Source organism: Thunnus albacares, chromosome 16 (assembly GCF_914725855.1).
Source record: "Thunnus albacares chromosome 16, fThuAlb1.1, whole genome shotgun sequence".
Taxonomy (NCBI): domain Eukaryota; kingdom Metazoa; phylum Chordata; class Actinopteri; order Scombriformes; family Scombridae; genus Thunnus; species Thunnus albacares.
The window spans coordinates 25,120,866-25,141,975 of NC_058121.1; the positions used below are offsets into that span (position 1 = coordinate 25,120,866).

General features: G+C 38.5%; 1 protein-coding gene across 1 annotated transcript; it reads left to right on the top strand.

Moving 5' to 3' along the window:
- The first annotated feature begins 14,302 nt into the window (after positions 1–14,302).
- Positions 14,303–19,156, top strand: LOC123000035 (bifunctional protein GlmU-like). Its single transcript, XM_044377473.1, has 3 exons — positions 14,303–14,410; positions 18,410–18,601; positions 18,751–19,156. Exons 1-3 carry the CDS (start codon positions 14,342–14,344, stop codon positions 19,003–19,005), a joined length of 516 nt encoding a protein of 171 aa, XP_044233408.1. The 5' UTR covers positions 14,303–14,341; the 3' UTR covers positions 19,006–19,156.
- The last annotated feature ends 1,954 nt before the right edge of the window (positions 19,157–21,110 follow it).

The following is a 21,110-nucleotide window of genomic DNA, read 5'->3' on the forward strand; positions in this document are numbered from 1 at the left end:
TTGGGAATCTGGATTAGCGACGCTCCGAGTGACTCGGCATTATTGTGTTGCATTGTGGAACTCCAACGTCGTCTTTCCAAGGAGATCCACGCCACATGCTGCCCGGGCTAGCGTGCTAGCTAGCAGACAGCGGAGCCAGTGTCCAGGATGATAGGCTGGCAGACTGCTGGGCCTCCATGCCAGAGCACGCTGAAAAAAATTAAACCACTGAGAAAGAATCAGGTTTGTATAACAAGAAGTGAACAAACAATAAGAAAATAATGAGTTTTGATAGATGGATTACAGATTACATTCAGCAGGTCATTTTTCCTATAGAGGGAATGTAACTCTAATCCTGTTTGCTAAAAAAAATGATGTTTTGTATGAAAGGTGTTTGGATTTGACAGATTGAAATTAATTAGGCTTATCGATAAGTATGTGTATGCATATGTACTCGTGGCCCACACCCAACTAGTTCATGAGTTCAACCCTCCTCCTGATTGGCTTTTACTGTTTGACAGCCTGGTTAAAGACTCTTGAGTGACTCGGTTTGTAAATTGTGCTGATAATCAGCCTATGAACAAAACATTCACCTTTGGATATGCATTTTTTCAATTTCTTTTAATAAAAACACTAAAAATTATTCATGCTGAGATCACAAAATATTAATACAAACCTTCTTTATTATCATCATCATCTACCAAGTGTATTATATTCTGCATCGGGATCCCTCAGGGTGCATTATCATATTTATAGCACGGCCACTTACCACAGGAAAAAAAAAAACACTGAAAGGTTGCATTGAAATCATCATCTGACGTTTTAAAGTGTGTTTTCCACCAATTTAACCCATGTTTACCTTAGTTTCAATAATGGGAATTGACTGGTAACCTGTATCCTGAAGCATCAGTACTGTTGTCATGGTTACCTGCCAGTATATATTGCATAAACCACCAAACTGTTAGGAAACTGCTTGTTATCTTGTGATTACAAGTTTACAACTATTAATCACATAAAAACAAACTTTTTTTCTTCTTCGGTCTCACAGAAAAGTGTCAACAAACATTTTCCAATTTGACAGTAAAATCGACTGTACTGCTGTTATTTGTACTTCTTCTTTGCTTCATGCAATTTTACGACTGAAGACGTTATTTTAGAGGACTTGTTCAGACTGACGTTTTTTGCAGTGGGTGTGTGGTGGCCAGACTCGGAGCAGCTGGTCAGTTAGCAGGCCACATCAGCGTCAGGCCGCCTCACTGATAATGGGATTAGTTTAAGCCAGGCAGCAGGGAAAGCAGAGAGGGTAGGAGGAGTAAGGGAGGGGGGTGGGTAGGGTGGGGGTGAGTGGGCAGAAGTATGGGGTGGAGGGGGGGGCAATCGCCATCATACACCCACGTCCTTAAACCCCCAAAAACCCATAACTACACACTGCAGGGCCTTACTGCAGGTATGTCAGTCAGGTTTCAGACTCTGGTTCTTCATATCAGCGTTCAACAGATGAATGAAAGGGGATTGGTCACACTGAGAACATAATGCTGCTTTCAGTTTGTGTTGTTTAAAATATAAATGTTTTGGTCCAAATCTTGGCTGACCAGGCATCCTGGCAATGTTTTGTAAGTAAATGCTGCAAAAAAATATATTTATTCCCTTCCTGTTTGTCTGTTTACACCAAAAATTTCGGTAGAAATTTTTTTAGCGGAGCTCTGGACTCAACGGCGCCCCCACGTGGCCATTGATGAAACCCTTTTTATTTTGACTCCTGAACCGCAAGGCGTAATTTTATCCCCACAGAGGTCATACACATTTAAATTAGTGGTTTTTTAAAAATAAAATGTAACTTTAATAATAGTTGAACATGTGCTATCAAATTCAGAATTTGTAGATGTTCAAATTTCTATTTTTTTCAGAGTGCTTTTAACGACTTTTCATCCATGTTGGCATAAAAAAATTGATATTTTGTAACATTTGGTGGAATTTTAATAGACTACATTTTTTTTCTCTTTTAAATAAATGTGAAATCTGTTGAGGCGGAAATGGACGTGACCTTCAAAATCCACAGTTTGTTAAGCACCAAAATGTAAGATGTTGCATAAATTCTCACATGACGCCGTTATCTGCAAAAACATTAGAGTTGTTCCTTGGCTTGTGGCTGAGCCTGAAGTCTGCATACAATTTTATAATATTCTAGTAACTAAGAAAACAATGAACAGGACCAAAAAACATAAATTACCAAGAAGAAAAAGAAGGAAAAATGCTAATACATATTTTCCGCAGTTTCCTAATAGCCAGGTGATATTCTCCTGAAGAAAGTGAAGTGATGCTGCATATTTCAACCTTTCATTTGTCGCTCTAAGAAATCTTTCACTGATCCTTTCAGTGAAACTTCTGCACAGTCAGCACAAACAAATGCAATCAGTAAAGCTTTTCACAACCAAATGTTACTTAAACCATTTTTTTAAAATATATAACAGCAGGTTTTCTGTTGATACAAGCCTACATTCAATTCTGAGGTGGATATTTTTTGCAGCGTATGCTCTCCACCCCTGAGCTCACCTGCAGTGGAGGCGGTTGAACCACACTGGGCTCTAATAAGCTCACAGCAGCTCTATTATCATAGCCAATCTTACTTGCTAGCAGCCCCATCTTGTGCTGCGCCGACCGCAGGCTTTAATGGCTGAAGTCTTTGCAGAGGGGAGCGCTAATAGCGGCATCAATACGAACACCAATTTTGGCGTGATGAGAAAGCCCTGAAGTCAACATATTACTTCCTCTAAACCACCACCAGCAGCAGAAGCACTACCACATAATTTCACCCTAAAAGCCCCCGGAGCTCCTGCTGAGGGCTAGAGAGGATTGTAGGGGGATTGATCTGTGAGAGTAGATGGATGTGTGAAATCCTACAGAGCCGTCTATTGATTTCAGACGGTGTGGAGGATGAATCCATGATAATAAAAGGTCAGCGCTCCTTAATCCTGGTCTTTAATCAGAACAGAGATCTGTCCAGCAGCCTCTTCAAAAGAATATGGAGCCACCTGAAATCTCAAAATAAGCCACGTTTCAGAGGTGTGATCAGAGATTTGTCTTGGTTACTGTTGCAATTGCTGCACTAACAAAAAGACAAAAAAAGCTGGAAGGAGGCAGTAAAGTAAGAAAACTGTTCCTAAACAGGTGAAAAGTTACTTTACAAGCTTTCAAACTCACAGTGATGTCCCGATGTGTCTAAATGCTGCTTTCTGTTCAAAGTGCTGCTTGTGCTACAACAAACATAATGAAATACTGACTTTCAAAATGTCCATGCTTTCAAAAATGCCGTAATTTTCCAGAAATGTCCTCTTCCCCAAAATATCACCACTCGCTAAAAAAACCACTCTAACTTTCCCAAAAATATCATCACCTGTTAAAATGTCGTCACTTTCTCAAGCAATGACGTCAATTTCCAAAAATTACCTCTCTTTCCAAAACTGTCCTCACTGTCTAAAAAAGTCATTAATTTTCATAAAAAATGTCCACATTTTCAAAAGATGCAACCACCTTTCAAAAATGTTCCCACTTTCTCAAAAGATTTTCTCAATTTTTAAACATTTCCTCTCTTTCCTAAAATGTCCAAACTTTCCAAAAGATGTTGTTCCTTTTTGCAAAAATGTCCTCAGTGTCTAAAAGTTACTTTACACAAAAATGTCACCATTTTCCAAAAATGTCTACACTGTCTTCAACGTCCTCTCTTTCCTAAAATGTCCCCAAAAATGTTACTTTTCACAAAAATGTCCCCACTTTTCAAAAGTGTTCTTACTTTCTCAATGACCTCACTTTCCTAAAATATCCCTATTCGAGAATGTCATCACATCCCATGTCTTAATTTCCCAAAATTTTCACACATGAATATATATATGCACACATGCATTACATTGATTTCCTGGAGACTTACCGTAACCATAGCCACTACTTGTCAAACCCTAACATTAAACCCCCCACAACATACAAATATACACAAACACACACAGTCAACCTCAAGAGTACAAGACGCCACACACATATTCATCTATAGACTCACACATAAACACATATAGGCTACATTCAAAAATTCATACACACACAGATACACATACTGCTGCACACTCGTCCTAATTGCTTCACATATATAGACACACACACACGTTTCCCATGAGGCACCTGACACATGCAGCTGCCTGTGGCTCTGACATGTTCATACATGTCATTCCAACATGCTGCTGAGTGTTGTCTTGGACAAAACATCCAAAACACACACATACACACACATACACACACACACACTGCTGCGTGTAGAAGCATCTCAGATAAACGATGGTCTACGGATGCTGCTTTTAATGACTTAGTATGTTTCCATTCATCTGTTTTAAAGATAATTTTGAATTTGACCTCACAATAATATGAACAAACATCAGAAATCACAAAAATCCTACAAAGCTCCTCTGTCTGTAGGTTTTTGTCTGTAACTTGTTGTATTATGTTTAAAATTGTCGTATCTAGACAGTAATATTCTGACCCTGCAGTGATGTGACAGCAGAGCAGCGTTTGATGATGTGATGTTGACCTTGAAATAAACAAATTGTTCCTTTCAATTAGATCATTTAGATTTAATTCCACATCATGATAAAAAAAGTTAACAACTGAGGACAAACTGTGCCAGTACGAGCTGAATTAACAGGAAGCAGCAGGGGGACAAATTCTGGTCGAAAGCACTAATGAGCTTGTTGAGTAAACTCCAACATAATTAAGGACATTGTGTGTGCATGCGTGTGTGTGTGCCTGGCATGTTTTTGGTTTATTTTGGAGGGGAAACGTGTTTTCATGACCATTGAGGCTTTGCACATTTTCAAATTCATTATTTTAATAATTTCTACAAGTGGAAATGAATGATTATACTTTTAAATGTGCCACATTTTATAGCTGTGGCACTACCCAGACACACCAAACCAAAACCAAACCGACCAGTTAGTCCTCATCCTTAAAGGATGGATTCTCAGTTTTTCAAGTGTGTCTTAAAACAGCAGTCAGGTGTCCATATGAACAGTTAAAGAGGTTTTCCTTGCTGTAATCATTCCTCCAGTTTATACTGGCTATTAAAAGATCCCTTTCAAATGTGCTTTCAATGTAAGTGATGTTGGCCAAAACCCACAGTGTGCTCATACTGTCATTCAGTGCAAAAATACATTTAAAAGTCGATGTGAAGCTTATATGAGGCTAAGTGGATATCTGCCACATTTACAGTCTTTTTAGCATCAAATTCCCTCTTTGTGTTTCCTCGGACAGTGTTTCCTTGTTGAGCCACAGTGGAAGTATAGTAACAAAAAGAGGGATTTTGGCGCTAAGAAGACTGTGACACTGAAAGATATCTACTTAATTTGACTCATTTGGACGACTGAAGCTTCATATTAGCTTCAGATAAACTTTTAAATACATTTTTGCACATCCCCATCACTTACATTGTAAGTGCATTATGAGGGGATCTTCTAATGGTCAGTATGAACAGGAGGTTACAGCAAGATAAACAGGTTTCAGTGTTCTGTTGTTTTACGACAGACTTCAAGAATTGTGAACCAGCCCTTTAAAACCAAAAAGTATTGTTTAAAAACACTTTTGATAAAACATAAATCTTTGTGTCACTTGTCCCTGTCACCAAAAATACATAATTCATACACAAATACATGAAACCTGCAACCTGCCTCCTTGATATTGTCCCCAATGCTCTCCTGAAGGATGTCTTTGACATAACCGGTCTCAGCATCCTCTATTATCAATAGCTCCCTGGCCACCGTTTCAACCTCTTTCAAGCATGCAGTGGTCCAGCTCCTCCTGAAAAAAAAACCAACTTGGACCCTACCTTGCCTAGCACCTATTTGTAAACTTCCATTCCTATCAAAAGTTCTTGAAAAGGTTATTCTCAGTCAATTGTTGCCTGACCTACATCAAAAGAACATCTTGGAAATATTTCAGTCAGGGTTTAAGGTTTATCATAGCAGCCTTGCTGAAAGTGTTCCTCTCTATCGACTCCGGTGACTGTGCCATCCTAATTCTTCTTGACCTCAGCATGGCGTTCCATACTGTGGATCATGAGATTTTAGTAGACCGTCTCCAGTACAGGGTTGGTGTTGATGGAACTGCCCTGAAATGGTTCACACATGGTTCACATTTTTCCTCTCTCCTAGCTAGTCCCTCCTGCAGGGTCCCACAAGGTTCTATCCTAGGTCCCATTCTTTTCTCTATATACATGCTTCCCCTGGAACAAATCATTAAAAAATATGACATTTTCCTTCCACTGATATGCTGATGACACTCAGCTTTATCTCCCCCTGAAACCACATGACAAGTCCAATCTAATGAGCCTCTTGAACTGCCTTGAGGACATTAAGTTTTGAATAGCACAAAACATCCTTAAGCTGAATGAAGGCAAGTCTGAAGTTGTCCTATTTGCCCCCCTTGACTCTGTCAAACTAATTACCAACCAAACCTCATGTCAAAAACCTTGTTGTGATATTTGATTCCGCCTTTAAGTTTGATGAGCAAATTAATGCAGTAGTGAAAGTCAGTTTTTTTCTAGCTTCATGCTATTGCCAAAATCAAGCCATTCCTCTCTTTCAAAGATCTTGAGAAAGTCATCCACAACTTTATATCCTCCCGCTTGGACAACTTCAACTCTCTATATCCTGAGATTAGTCAGTTGTCCCTGTCCTGCCTGCAAATGGTCTAGAACACCGCAGCCAGGCTCCTGACAGGTACCCAGAAGACAGACCACATTACCCCTATCTCTCCACTGGCCGCCTGTATGGTTCAGAGTTGATTTTAAGGTTCTTCTGTTTGTTTATAAAGCCCTAAATGGGTTGGCCCCCTCCTATATTGCAGATTTTCTAACCCCTTATTCTACCTCCAGGTCCCTCAGGTTGGCTGACTTGGGGCTTTAATCTTAAACTCGGGGGTGACTGCGTCTTTACAGCATTCCCCTCCCTATCAGATCTGCCCCCCCTCCATTGACTCTTTTAGGTCCAGGCTCAAAGCTTACTTTTATTCACTTTGAATCCTCTTTATGTGGCTGATTTTTGGCCGTCCCACTGATACTTGACGGTTGTAGTGGATGTTTTTCTCCACAAGGGGCAAAAATGAGCCAATTTCACACTCAAAATACTTACTTTTCGGTTTTACTGTAAGAGATAAAAGACTTTAAGGATGAGAACTGATTGGTCTGGCAAATGTACGTCTGGTTGACCGCCCCATCTCTTTTACAGAGCAGCACACAGCTGCTGCCCGAGACTGTCTCTCATGCAGTGAATGAGACAGTCCTGAACAGGGCTACACAGGCACATTTTACAGACAGAGGAAGACAAAGAAGAAGTAGTTAAAGTAGCCAGGATATGCCAATCCAAGCATCAAATGCAATAAATTTGCTGCTTTCTGGAGCACTGACTCACAATGATGAGTGAGAAAACATGTTTTGTGTCTCTGGTGGCTGACACCCATCAGTTCTCTTACCCCTGTCAACACATGTGGAGTCAAACACTGGAGGGGGCGCAAAACAGAAGGCCATTCATTGTGAATTGAACCCTCCTCTCCATTGAAAACTTCCCAAAAGAGAAGTTTTTGTACATTTAGGGAGATTATTAGATTGTGATTTATGTTTCTGTGCCTGTGCTGTTGTAATTATTATTGTTCAAAAAGTTGTACATGTTATGTTATGTCACCCACCCCCTCTTTGTGATTGATTAATGTGGGTTGGATGTTTGACTAAGACTATTTATTGTTCTGTGTGTAACATTATTGTAAAGCAAACCTTTTTGCACAGTTGTGAATAAATACTTGTTACTTACTTATGAGGAAGACAAAAGCCAATCTGTGTCTTACTATTGTAAGATGTTTGCTGTTTTGTAAAACTGATTTTGTTGATATTATTACTCTATTTTATTTTATATTTCATAAATATAAATCTTTAATGCTTGATATTTGATGCTCACGGAAGATGTTTAGGGCCACATGTGAAAAATTTATTTGAGTTGTGAGTTTGAAGGCAGAATTCTGTGGCCCTAATCCTCTTCTGTAGATGTCTGTGAAGCACTTTGAAACTTTTGTTTTGAAAAGTGCTGAATGAATAAATCATTACTTACGTACTTCAGAGCAGCAGAGGATCACAGTCTCATTATGCAGATGATGTTGTAATGAACAGTCGTCCCTCCATTAGCCGGCTGGACTGCAGGAGCTGCAGCAGGGGCTGCTGGGAGCTGCTGGTGTCGTGGAACGATGCCTGAGCCGCCAGCAGCGCTCCTCTACTTCTTCTGCATTGGACACAAGCTGACCACCCCCCAACCCCCCCTACCAACCCAACACGCACACACACACACACACACACTCGGCCAGCCGTGCTTTTGTCTGGAGTGTCCACATGCATCTGTCATGCATGACAGCGTTGGCACTGACAGTCTGCTATTGTTCCCCCCATCCCAAACCCACGTTCACCCCCCCCCTTCAGCAGGAGACGCAGCCACAGTTTGGGGTAATTGCTGGTCCTAATTAGTTCACACATAAACACACACACATATATGCCAGAAATACTGATTAAATGCCCAAATCCTATTAAAGGGAAGCTTCACTAAAACAATGTAACATGTATTTTCTAGAGCGTCTTTGTTCTTTTTTTTAAATTGGAAGGTTTATCTCTTAATTCTGTATTTAAAACCACAGTTATGTTGATGGTGTTTGCATCCACTTAACCTCCTGTGGAAAGTTGTTTTTTTATTCTATAGAGGTCAGTGGATTATGGAGGTAAACAAAGCAGCAGTTTAAAGGAATTTTGTAAATATCAGTTCTGACAGGAGGTGGAGGGAAAACATTCATTTTATTTATAAAGTTCAAAATTATGGTGAAAATGACATCAGTTCATCACTTTGTAGTTTTACTAAAATTTACACCTGGTTAAAAAATGTAATCCAGCTTTAATGTTTTGGTATTTCTATATAAAAATCCTATCACTGCCAGTAAAGTGTTCATCACAATTTTTAGCCAATCATACCATCACAGATTTCTGACCCCGCCCATCCCTCTTGAGACAAAAACTCAGCCTGGCCTTATTGTGATGTGCAGACTTTGCTGATGGAAAATTGATACATATATTCTGTTTTCAGGGTTTGATAGTTTTCTGAACAGGTGAGCAGGAAATTTGAAACCATCAGGATCAGCAGCATGTTGGAATGATCAATATCAGCCTTTAAAATTGCTGATGCTACATAGCCAATGTGGTTCTCAACAACTAATATAGGCCAAAAGTGAAAAAATCTTTTGTGAATGTAGGTGTTACTTTGTTTTATTTATACCTGCATACCTGCAGACATGTGTGTTTTACAATTTGTAGTATTCATGCAGTTTACAATGAAAGGGAAATATCCCATTATGCTAAGCTAACTGACGTTATTTGGTCATGTAATGTTATTGGTATTGGTGTAATTTGAAATATTTTGTAGTTTTTTTTTCGGTGAAAGAGTCGAGTCAGATATGTCGACTATTTTCCTTGTTTTCTCTTTTATGCTTCAGTCTAAGTGGCTCACATATTAGCAAGTTAATGTTAGCTTTGTCAGTTTGGTCATTAGCTTAGTAACAGTTCCACCTGCAGTTAGTAGCTGTAAGTATTTAGTAACAACTCATCTCTACGTAACAACCAGTTTGGGTGCAACCAGTTTTAATTTAGAGATGCATAGCTGCAGGAAGGTGCCTCGTTGCCAGATTTGGTGTGAGTGCTGTGGCCTTTCTGCTCTGCGTGTGTGTAGCTCAGCCCCGCCCTCGGTCAAACATACACACAGACCTGCAGCTCTTTATACATCCATGACACAGAGACAGAGAGCAGAGTGGAGCAGAGGAGAGAGATAGAGACAGATATGTAACCTGGTTGCTATGCTACAAATCCCGACCTTGCACCTGTGCAGTGTTATTGGCTGGGGGGCTACACACCCACTGTCCAGAGGTTGACACCCAAAAACATCCCGAACACAGCAAAAAATGATAAAATATAGGCAGAGGGCAGAGTCTCTGCAGATAAAAACACTGCCACACACTTCTAGTCATGGTCATGGGTCATAAGTGATGATTGAGAGGGCTTACATTTGTATGACTCTAGACATTGTTTTTTAGGAAAATCCTGCATAGTATACCTTTAAACTGAAAGCTGTTGTCATGGATGCTGTAACCTGATAGTAATCATGGCTTCGCAGTGGGAATACATGCAAGCGCCTCTACTCGAAATAATCGCCGGAGCGTGCCCTCATTGGCTCCCAGGAGCCCCAACACCGCCACAACCCTGATTTAATCTGCTCATTATTACACGGAAAAATACTGACAAAATAAATCAGCAGGTTTGGGAGTTATCTGTGTGGCTGCGCGATTTGCATTCTGCCTCCCAAAGCCCCTTCAGAAAATACACGGTTCATCTGTTTGCAATTTAAAACACACAGCAACAACTTTGGTGTTTGAATAACATCAAGAAATTTTTTTTTTTCATCATCAAAAATTCATGATATTGGATCACTGCCTCAAAAAAAAAAAAAAACAAAATAAAACAGCAAATGGTTCTTTAAGCAGTGACATTTTTCTACATTACATACAATATAAAAACCCTAATTTTCTTTTCCAATGTCCTGTTAATTCCATTTGCAGCATTTCTCTGGATCACTGGAGACATTACTAGCCTGCTGTGACCTCTGACCCTTATTACACTACAGGATGTCTGTGTGATATTATATAGATAGTGAAACTCACACTGGAAGTCACTCTGCAGAAATGACTAAAATCCAGTTTAACTATTTTCTATATTATTATGTCTTGTGTATTTGTGCTTATGGACTTTTGGTCTTTTTAAGCTGCCTTTAGACTGTGCGACAACAGTGATCGTGTAAGTTTATTGCATGTCACATTGTGTAAGATGCCTGTAATAAAATCTTGGCTGCAATCTGTGTCAGACTGTATGATATCAATATGAGGCTGTCAGATTAGTGAATCTTCATTTATCTGTGCTGCTCTGATGTTTAGAAAAAGCAGCAAAGTCACACAAAGGTCTCTTTCATTTTACCTCCATTGTTTTGGTTTTTGTGTGTCATGGATGTATTAATGAGTGTGTATTCCCCCTAATCTTTATTCAATGAAGGGAAATTTATTATCAACATTTAACTATATTTTAGACATGCCTAAGAAACAAACCTATATTTTAATAGTGTGTTTCCACTTTCCTTTGTGGCAACAGTTTGTGTTTGTGCCTTTCTTGTTTCAAGATGACCCCATACATAAATCTACTGCCTTAAAAAATGGTTTCCCCAGTTTGCTGTGGAATAACTTGACCACAGCCTCTCACAACCGACAACTTTAGGTTAACTGGAAAACCTCATCACCCAACATCAGTGTTGAACCTCACTAATGCTCTTGTGACTGTATGGGAGTAAAATCCCTGCAGACTGGTTCCAAAGTCTGGTGGAAAGCCTGAAACCAGAAGAGTGGAGGCTGTTACAGCAGCAGAATGACATGTTCAGCACTTACATATTGGTAGAATCTACATGTGTCTACATACTTTTGGCCATGTAGTATATTTGTAGAAACCAATTAGATGTATTAAGACAATCCTGAAGATTTTTTTCCACCCACTTCTTTGTTGTTGTTTTTTTAATGTGTGACATCACCGTGTCTAGAGACTGTGCATGAAAATGAGTCTTTAGGCTAAATCTGATACATTTTACGTACTATTGATGCTAATTAATGCGTGCTGTCCCTGGTAAAAAATAAAAAATAAATAAATCCATTGCAAGGTCTAAATTACAGTGATGACATCCTCAGCATCCAGTACAGTATCACATGCAAGAATGATAAAAAAAAGAAAGAAAGCTCTTTCCTTTCATCTCTACATGTCATTTACTTCGCCATTGATCCAATAGTAGTAAAATATGTATAAAAGTGTTTTGGAGGTGCTGTATGTGGACTCCTGTAACAATAACTGTAAGTCTGTAACAAACTACATGTGGAGAAATTCAAAGGTGTCAGCTGTGTGTGCAGCAATGTTAAGCAGTGAGTGATGGCAGCTATGAGTTTGTTTCAGCTGGATTCATTTTCCAAACCACGGCGCCATCTAGGGTTCAAAACAAAGAAGTTCTTCACAGAGTTTTAGGAACTTTTACATGCATGGAGAATGAGATTGGTCCCTCTCAAGGTCCAAATGTAATCTTTATCAGAGTGTTTTTATTCCCATTTTCCCCCTGAGCTGGCTGGAAATGCATCAGTTATTACATTTGCAAACCACCAGAGATCGTTTTACACGCCAAAAGAACTCTTGATGCTTGATGCAGTTTATCAACAGCATTTCTCTAAAGTAAAGCTTGCTAAGATGTTTCCTCTTATAGATTTCATCAAGTCAAGGTCGCTTCCTACCACACTGGCTCAAATGTTTCAGAACTGTCCTAATGCAATTTTTGTGGTTCCGCTTGTCAGATATTTTTAGACAGCCAATACAGCTGAGTCCACTGATTGTAATATTTGGTGTCTTGAGTGATAACAGGAGATAAATGTACAGTAACAACCTTTCTAACTCTACTAGCATGTAGATCGATTTTACTGAACTAGAAAAACAGGTCTTGCCACACTCTGTGGTTGATGATAAATTTGTGGTTCCTCTTAATAATTCAAGAAAACATGACAGTCTAGCACTATGATCCATCTGATCCAATGAAAATGACATGATAATAGTAAATGTTAAGCTGTCATCATCTATAGATACATCACACTGTGGTAACTGTGAATTTTTTCTTTGGTATTTGTTAATATTTTTGTGCTTGATGTGCTGCCATCCCTCTGTCTACCTCTGTTTGTGTATCCGTCAAATGTAGAGCTGAAACAAATTAGTCGATTAATCGATTAGTTGATCTAAAATGAATAAGCAAAAAGTATGATAAGTGATGAATGGTGGTTTAAAGAGGCACTCTGTCGAGTTCACACATGAAGCTCAGCTGAGAATCATCACATTTTTAAGTTTTCTTCAGTATCAAAATATTCCAGTGATAGTTGTCTGTACATCCATTTTACACTGCAAACAGGAACTCTCGATAGCTAATTCAGCAGACTTTAAATGGAAACAATTTGCAAAAGGCAAAAGAAAATGAGGCTCAAGTTGTAGCCCACAGCTAACTCACTGAGTCCATGGTAGCGTAATAGCTACAAACAAACGAACAAAGAATAACGACAGACATGTCAAAATCCATGAATATTAACTTTTTTCTTTAACATCAATTTTTTATGACGGTAACACTCTCCTCTATTCATTCATATGTACAGATATTTGTCAAGTGTTGAAAACCAGTGGACATACAGGCAAAAAACTCCATCATTATAATTTTAAATTGACCAGTTGGGTGATGGTGATTCGGGGGCGCAGTTATCACAATTTTGTCTGCTTTATGGGAAATGTGGGATGTAGTTTTTGTATGTATGTTTTTGATGTAGTGAGGATTAAAAATCAGAAAATTAAAAATCTGTTTAACCCTTCCTTTAAAAAAAAAAAAAAAAAAATTCATGTGTCCTCCAACTTAATCAAAGTGTATTTTTTCTACTAAATGTGTTAAAATTACAAAATCGCAAATAATATTTGGACCAGTTTAGTTTATTGTTTTGTTGTTGTTGATAATGTTTATTTGTTTGTTTGTGTTTTTATTTTTATTTTTTTACATTTTCATTATTTTATCTAATATCACCTATATGTAGCCTCATTATTACACAAATCTTATATTTTTTTATTTATTGCTTTTTTACTTTAAAAGTAATTGAAGTACCCTGTATGCTAAATTAACATTTAATATCATCACCTTCTCATTGTTTGTTTAATGTGTTGATGTTAATAAAGTTTTTTGTTGGTCTTTTTTTCATAAATGCTCCATCTGTTGCTAAATGTAAGAGTAATGAGTCATGCAAAATGTACACAACTGAAGCTTAAAAAAAGCCACAAAACTATTAGTATTTTTCTCAAAATCTTGACCCTTTTGGTTTGCAAATTTGCAGATAAATAATGATGATCTTCAGCCATGTTTTAGATATTTTAAAGTCTTTCTTAACTAGTAATACTTAGAATAAAGAATAAATATGTTTTTCTCCCCACAAGTAGCTGCAGTCTAATGTAGTCATGAAATACTCAACTCTGCATTCCAGTTTCAGAGCTCTTAAATCACCAGCAGGTGACAGTAAAAGACCAGGAATACAAATTACTGAAACCCTGAATAACCTCTGGAGGAAGTGGTAAGTTGAGTCTTCTTATTTTTTTTTACTGAGCATGCTCAGTTCCACCCAAACTGCAACCGTCCCACACATGTGACTGTAAATGTTTAACTTGAGTGTTTCTGGTCAGAGTTTAGTCCCTCAGAGTCTCTGCAGAGTCACAGCAGAAATGGTGAGTTTACACCTCATTACTTTTCATTTTTAAAAAGCCCCTTTATACCATCTGTTTAAAAAAGCAGATGAAGAGAAAACACATGCGGGAGGTGACTAATGTGCTCACCAGGATTGTTTCTCAGGCATATTTTGTTTTAATGTTTTGGCAGACCATAGAAAGATAAAAACTGCACATTTCCACACAACAAAAGGCCTCACTATGTAAATTAACAGAACCTATTCTTCTTTTACTGTTACTTGTCACTAATTATATCTAATTTTTAAGATTGTTTTTACAGTCATAAACCTAAATGTAATAGTCAGCTATTAAATAACCCTAACCCTAACCCATCTATTTAATAAAAAGTAAATATTTGTAAAATTATTATACATTTCCAGATGTATTTTAACGTATGTGGAAAAAACTAAAATTTCCTTTTAAAAATTGAAATTCACAGTGCACATTTTTCATGTTATTTTACATTAAACATGTAAATTCACTCTATTTTTGTAATTTTTGTTATTTAACATTTCCATGTATTTTTGAAATAGAGGAAAAATCTGTAAAATAAACAAGATAAAATCTGCAAAAATGCAGTGTATTTCACCCTTAGCTCCATGACATGTCTCTCTGACCTATTTAATATAGAGCTGCAATGATTAGTCAATTAATAGATCATCAAAGATGATTAATCTGCAAATATTTTGATAATTGATTTTTTTGAGTAATTTTTAAATGTAAAAAAATGCCAAAATTCTCTCTTTGCAGCTTCTGAAATGTAAATAATCTTTGTGGTTTCTTCTTCTATGACGGTAAGCTGAATATCTCTGAGTTGTGGACTGTTGGTTGAGACAAAACAAAACATTTTAAATTGCATCTTGGGCTTTGGGAAACAGTGATCAACATTTTTGCACAATTTTCTGGCACTTTATAGACCAAACAACAATCATTAATCGATTAATTGAGAAAATAACAGCCCTAACTTAATACGAGCATAACTGACAAACCTCATGTTTTCAGGGATTTGGAAAAATCCCATTTGAACAAAAAACAACCTGCAGAGAGGAAACAAAAAAAGAACAATCTAAATGTAATTTATTAATATTTTTTTTTGTCAAAGATCTTTTCAGACAGCAGATCCTCAACACGGACTCTAAAACAAATCTCTGACAAACAACTGAAGTTGCTTATGAGCCATTTTGGTGAATAAGAGTGATAAAGGATATACATTGCAGCTTGTTCACTTTCATTTTGTTCAGGACATTAATAAAAACTACAATGTAATTGATGTTAAGTCTCTTATCTCTTGTTTTTCTGTTCAACGCTGAACCTGCTGCCTCTCTACACTCCCAAAGGTTTTAGATTTTTTCTAACAGAGTCTTCTCTTTCTCTGAAATTTTTTTGAGACATCCGTCACCTCTAAAGTATAATATGGAGTTTTCTCATTTCTAAGTGGCTGTCCCTCGCCTTTATCATAATCACTTTGGAGTTATCTTACATTCTAGAAATCTAATGTCTTATAGTGAATTCTAGATTCTAGATTCTAATTCCAGAAAGTCTTATGGGCAGGTGCATTGGATTGTAAACTGCCAGTGAAAGGACCAAAAAATATCCTGCACACAAGATTCATGAATCTTGACTGATGAAGGTCTGAGGACCGAAACGTCGCTAATAAAGCAAACACAAGTGATCGACAGTGTGTAGGATTTTTTGGTCCTTTCACAATGGAAAACAGTAAAAACTAAATAAAATGTGACCTGCTGTAAATCATCAGATTCTGCAGGTTGTTAATGCTGAAGTGGACTGATATTTTAACTAAAACACACACTGACTGATCAGCATGCAGAGTAAATAAATGTAAAGTGATGTGATGTTTGCTCTGCCTCTCCGGCTCGTTTTCTAAAAGCTCTTTGTAAACCCGTGGATCAGTGTGAGCTTCATTAATGTCGGATCACATGACTCCCTCCTCCCGCTGCGGGGTCGGAGGTCAGGCTGGTGTTTGGTTAAGCTCACTGATCCTGTTAAAGATCTGAATGGACCACACACAAACACACACACACACACATTGAACTCACACTGAATAAAAAGAAAAATCTGGATTTACACACTTTTGTGTTTCTTTTCTAAACATTTAGAGCCCATTTTTCCACAGAGCCACTTTGTGTTTCTCGAGCTGATCGGACAGCTGTTGGACAGATAAACATCAAAGTGTAAATGCAACACAACGTGTACATTGAGCTGTCTAAATTTTTAGAATTGAGTGTGAAAATGATTTGCTTCCACCTCATTTTTGACAAGAAATATGCCCACGGTGAAACACATTAAAAACGCCCAAATCTCTTTTTCTTCATCCTCTTTTCAGTTGGCAAACACCCCCTTACCTGTGTACATACATGTGTAGAAATCAAACCTAATATGGCCTAAATACAAACATAAACAGATACACTAAAAACATATCCAATTAAATCCAGTTAAGATGCATAAACTGGAATAAGAGTTGAAAACATAGACAATGACTAAAGTCTGTCTGTTTAAAATTATAATATCTGGTTAGATTTTGCCTACTTCAATATTGTTATGACCCGACTTTTTCAGGCTTCAATATAAGAAGGGAAACAGACAGAAGGTTAAGATTAAATGAAATGACTGAATTTATTTGCAATTAAAAGAAAAGAAAGAAATATAACTGTGTTCTCTGAAGCTAATAAACTAAAGTTTTGTTTCATGCAAGCTGTGGTAACTTAGCTGTCAATGTATGACCAGAAAAAAGTTGGATTGGTCATGAAACTTGCCTCGGGTGACCAATAAAATAAAAAAACTTTTTGGCTATCTAACATGACATTGAGCTGGTTTAGTGTCGCTAGCCAAAGAGAGGCACAATTAAGCAATCATTGCTAACAGTTTAGCTGGCTACAGTGCAATGCAAAGTACGCTAGCTGTATATAACTTCTGCTCATATCATGTTCACCTCAGCTTCAGCTTCAGCTTCAACCTCTTTACTAGTAAAAAATCTTTGTGTATCCATTTTCTTCACACCGACTGATTGTGTGAGCTAGTATTTGACATAGTAACCCCATCATTTGAAGAATTGATAAAAACCTATCAGCCAATAAGACACGAGTATTTCCACGTATTTTCCTGTAAAACCTCTCTGACTGGTCTTGCCTCTGTTCCTTTCACTGAAGATACAAAATCTTCGGGGCTACAGCCCTGAATGCCCAGGCAAGTTGACGCCCATGGTCACAGACCTCTGTTATCCAAAAAGTATTAAAAACAGGTCAGTCAGTCACACCGCTGCACTGGATGACATGTTCCTTCTTTATGAAGAGTTTGGTCATGTTAGTTTGTTTTGAAACAGCTCCAAAGACTAATAACAGGTCACGTTTTCAGTCTCAGGAGAGTAGTTCTGTGTAAGGCAGAAATCAGTGAGCATGTGCAGGAATGTGATTCTGTTTACAGCTTCAGTAGCAACATATCACAACATGTTGACTTTGTACTGATATCCTTTCATAAATTTACAGTGTATTACCTCATTTAGAAAGCGTTTAAAGCTGCAGTATGCAGTGACTAACTCATAACAGACGGTGTAACACAGAGAACAAAACTAAAGCTCCTCAAGTAAATTTTTCTAAGTTTCTCAGGAAGTTGCTCTCAAATGACAAAGTACAAATAATAAACAACTGGACACTTCTGTGATACATTATTTAACAGGACTAGTTACTTAACTTCAACACATGACGGTTAATTTAGTATCAGGTTAATGGTAAATAAATCCATTCAACAATCATCCTCATAATTATTTTTTATTTTTAGTTTTATGGTATTCATGCATGTTTTTCTGTTTGAAAAGGTTTATTTCAGAGAAACAAAAAGGTCTAAAAAAGTTACAATTCTTTAAAAAATTGTGGTAAAATGGTAAAAAAGAAAAAAATGTTTTAAAAAATCAAATACAAAGAACAGTAAAATGAAAGAAAGAAAACTGTATAAACTTAAACTTGTTTTGTTTTTTTTCCCCAGAGTTCAGCAGGAGGAGGATCACCCCTGCAGGTCCATGTGGTCCGGTTTGGGCCTGGTCAGGAACTGCTGGGATCTCTTCAGGCGTTCGTGGAGGAGAGGCGACTCCGAGCGCCGTTCATCATCACCTGCGTGGGCAGCGTCACCAAGGCAACACTCCGGCTGGCAAACGCCACGGCGACGAACACAAATGAGGTACGCGGCAGCAGCGTGCAGGCCTGTGATGTGTGTGTGTGTGTGTGTGTGTGCTGATGAAAGAGAGGAGATTGCTCCTGACTCATTAAGGATCTGGTTATGGAGGCCGTGGAAAAAAGCTGTTGTTTTCACATCATGGTGTCCCTCAGGTGATCCACCTCAGCGGGCGGTATGAGATCGTCTCCCTGGTCGGCACGCTGAACCGGGATGCCCACGTCCACATCTGCCTGTCTGACGTCGAAGGCAAGACAGTCGGTGGTCATGTGATGGGGGATCTGGAGGTGTTCACCACAGCTGAGGTGGTTGTCGGCGAGGCGGTCGACCTGCAGTTCACCCGGGAGCTGGATGAGCGGACGGGTTTCCCTGAGCTGGTGATTCAACCACGCATGGACGAATCAGCCTGACTGTAGCTGTTACAATGTGTGAATGAAACATTTTTCAGCATTGAATGAGTGTGAAGGAAATGAGAAAAGAGAGCGATGATAAAAGACGGGTAGTTGAAGAACTTACAGCTGCAATCAATGTTGTCTCTTTTATAATAAAGTTGAAATTTAATCATCTTGTAAAGAGTCATCCACTTTAATTTCAAAACACCTGTATTGTAGGCTTATAATCCTTATTTGCTATACTTAAAGAGAACATATTCTGCACATTTTCAGGCCTATATGTTTATTCTGGGGCTCGACTGGAATATCTTTGCATGATTTACAGTTAATAACTCCTTATTTATCTTCTACTGGTCCTTTATGCAGCCCCTCAGTTCAGCCTCTGTCTGAAACAGGCTGTTTTAGCTCCTGTCACTTTAAGACCCCTGATGAGCATGCTCTATTCTGATTGGTTAGCTCCTGGAGGCTACCCCACGGGAGAGTTCTGGTGGCTCCGGAGGCTACCTCAAAAAACCTTTTTCTTGTTATTTACTCATAAAGTCAACTTCTCAAATACATCTGTACATGTTCGAACCAAAATCCAATCTGTTGTCTGAGTGGACAATGCAAACAACAAATGGAAAAACCTTAGCAACAACCTTAGCAACAAAAGCTACAGAATGGATGTCCGTTTATGGACACGTGTGACGAGCCGACGTCAGCTCATCAACAAGGTAGAAAAAAATGTCGGGTAGAAAAAAACGTTACAGACAAAGCATTCAGAGCAGGTTGAAGCCCTGGCTTTTGACTAGAAGCGAATATTTCTACATAATGTTAACCTCAAGTTTCGTAACTTTGACCAGGTTTAACATAGATATCCAACATCATAACTGTATATGAATAACAGAAAATCACATTCAGATCGATTGATCTGCATGTAAGCATACGAGTCATGTTTTTGCTGCGCAAAAAGGACAATTAAAAGAGTGAGTTAACACATCGTTGAAGAATAATAAAAAAATTTAGTGTCTGCACCACTTTAAGCACAATGTCTTCAGCCTCCAAACAAACACAAACACACACACACACACAGTTGCCCTGAGCCCCAGCAGCCAATAGGAGCATCTCTGTGGGAGTCGCAGCTTTCTGCTAATAGATGTTAAACTGAGCCGCGGCCTTTCAGAGCCTCTGACCCCCCTGGTTGTGACAAGACAAAGCGAGAACCCCCCCCTAAGGATTAGCCGTGACCTCGGCTCGGTCACAGCCGCCACGCTGAAGAAAGGAAGGCCTCTGTTACTGTGTAGCGGGCGGGTCGGAGGGAGGGGAATGCTAACAGCCTTTTGATGGAATCCAGTTAATGGAGTTTAATTGGACCTCGGACTAACAGATTCCAGCCTGCTTTCTGTTTGTCACCCTGCAGGTCTGCAAAAATGTCTGAGGTCACGTTACTCAACTCAAGGTAACACTCAAGGTGTTTTTTAATGGCATAATACAACATGATTTAAAGGTAAAGACGGGCTTTTTAACTCAAGTGGGTTAAAAAATGTGATTTTCTGAGGAGTTAAAACGGGTCAAGATGCCACCGCTGTGTTGGATATTACACAGAAAACAACAGGGATGATGTTTGCAAGAGCTGTTTGCAAGAGCAGCAACGATTAGGCGATTGATAATTTGGATGGGCCTGACAAAGCTATTCGATAAGTTTAGATAGCTCACTTTGGACAAGGTAATGGTTTGCATTACAAACACAAGATCAGGCAATGTCCTGCATTGAGATGTGTCCGATCTACATAAATCATGAGGGTGCCATATGTTTAATAAAAAAGTCGAATTTTGCCAAAAGGTGACAAGTGTGCAGGTACATAAAGGGCAAAAGACTTGTTTTCCCCTTGTGATTATTGAAACCCACATTCTACTCTAATGCTGTAGCTGTAACATCCTGTTTTGGCCTCATGTTAAAGGAGTAAAGCTGATGATAATTTAGATTGTTCTTGTTGTGTGTATGTAAAGCCTGATACATCTTATTCCTCTGTGCCGTAGAACTGTAGACTGTAGTTTATTATGACTCCCACACACACCGTCCTGCTACCAGACTCACTAGAGCACGTGGATTCATCCGCTGCTGAAAATAGTCCACAACAAAT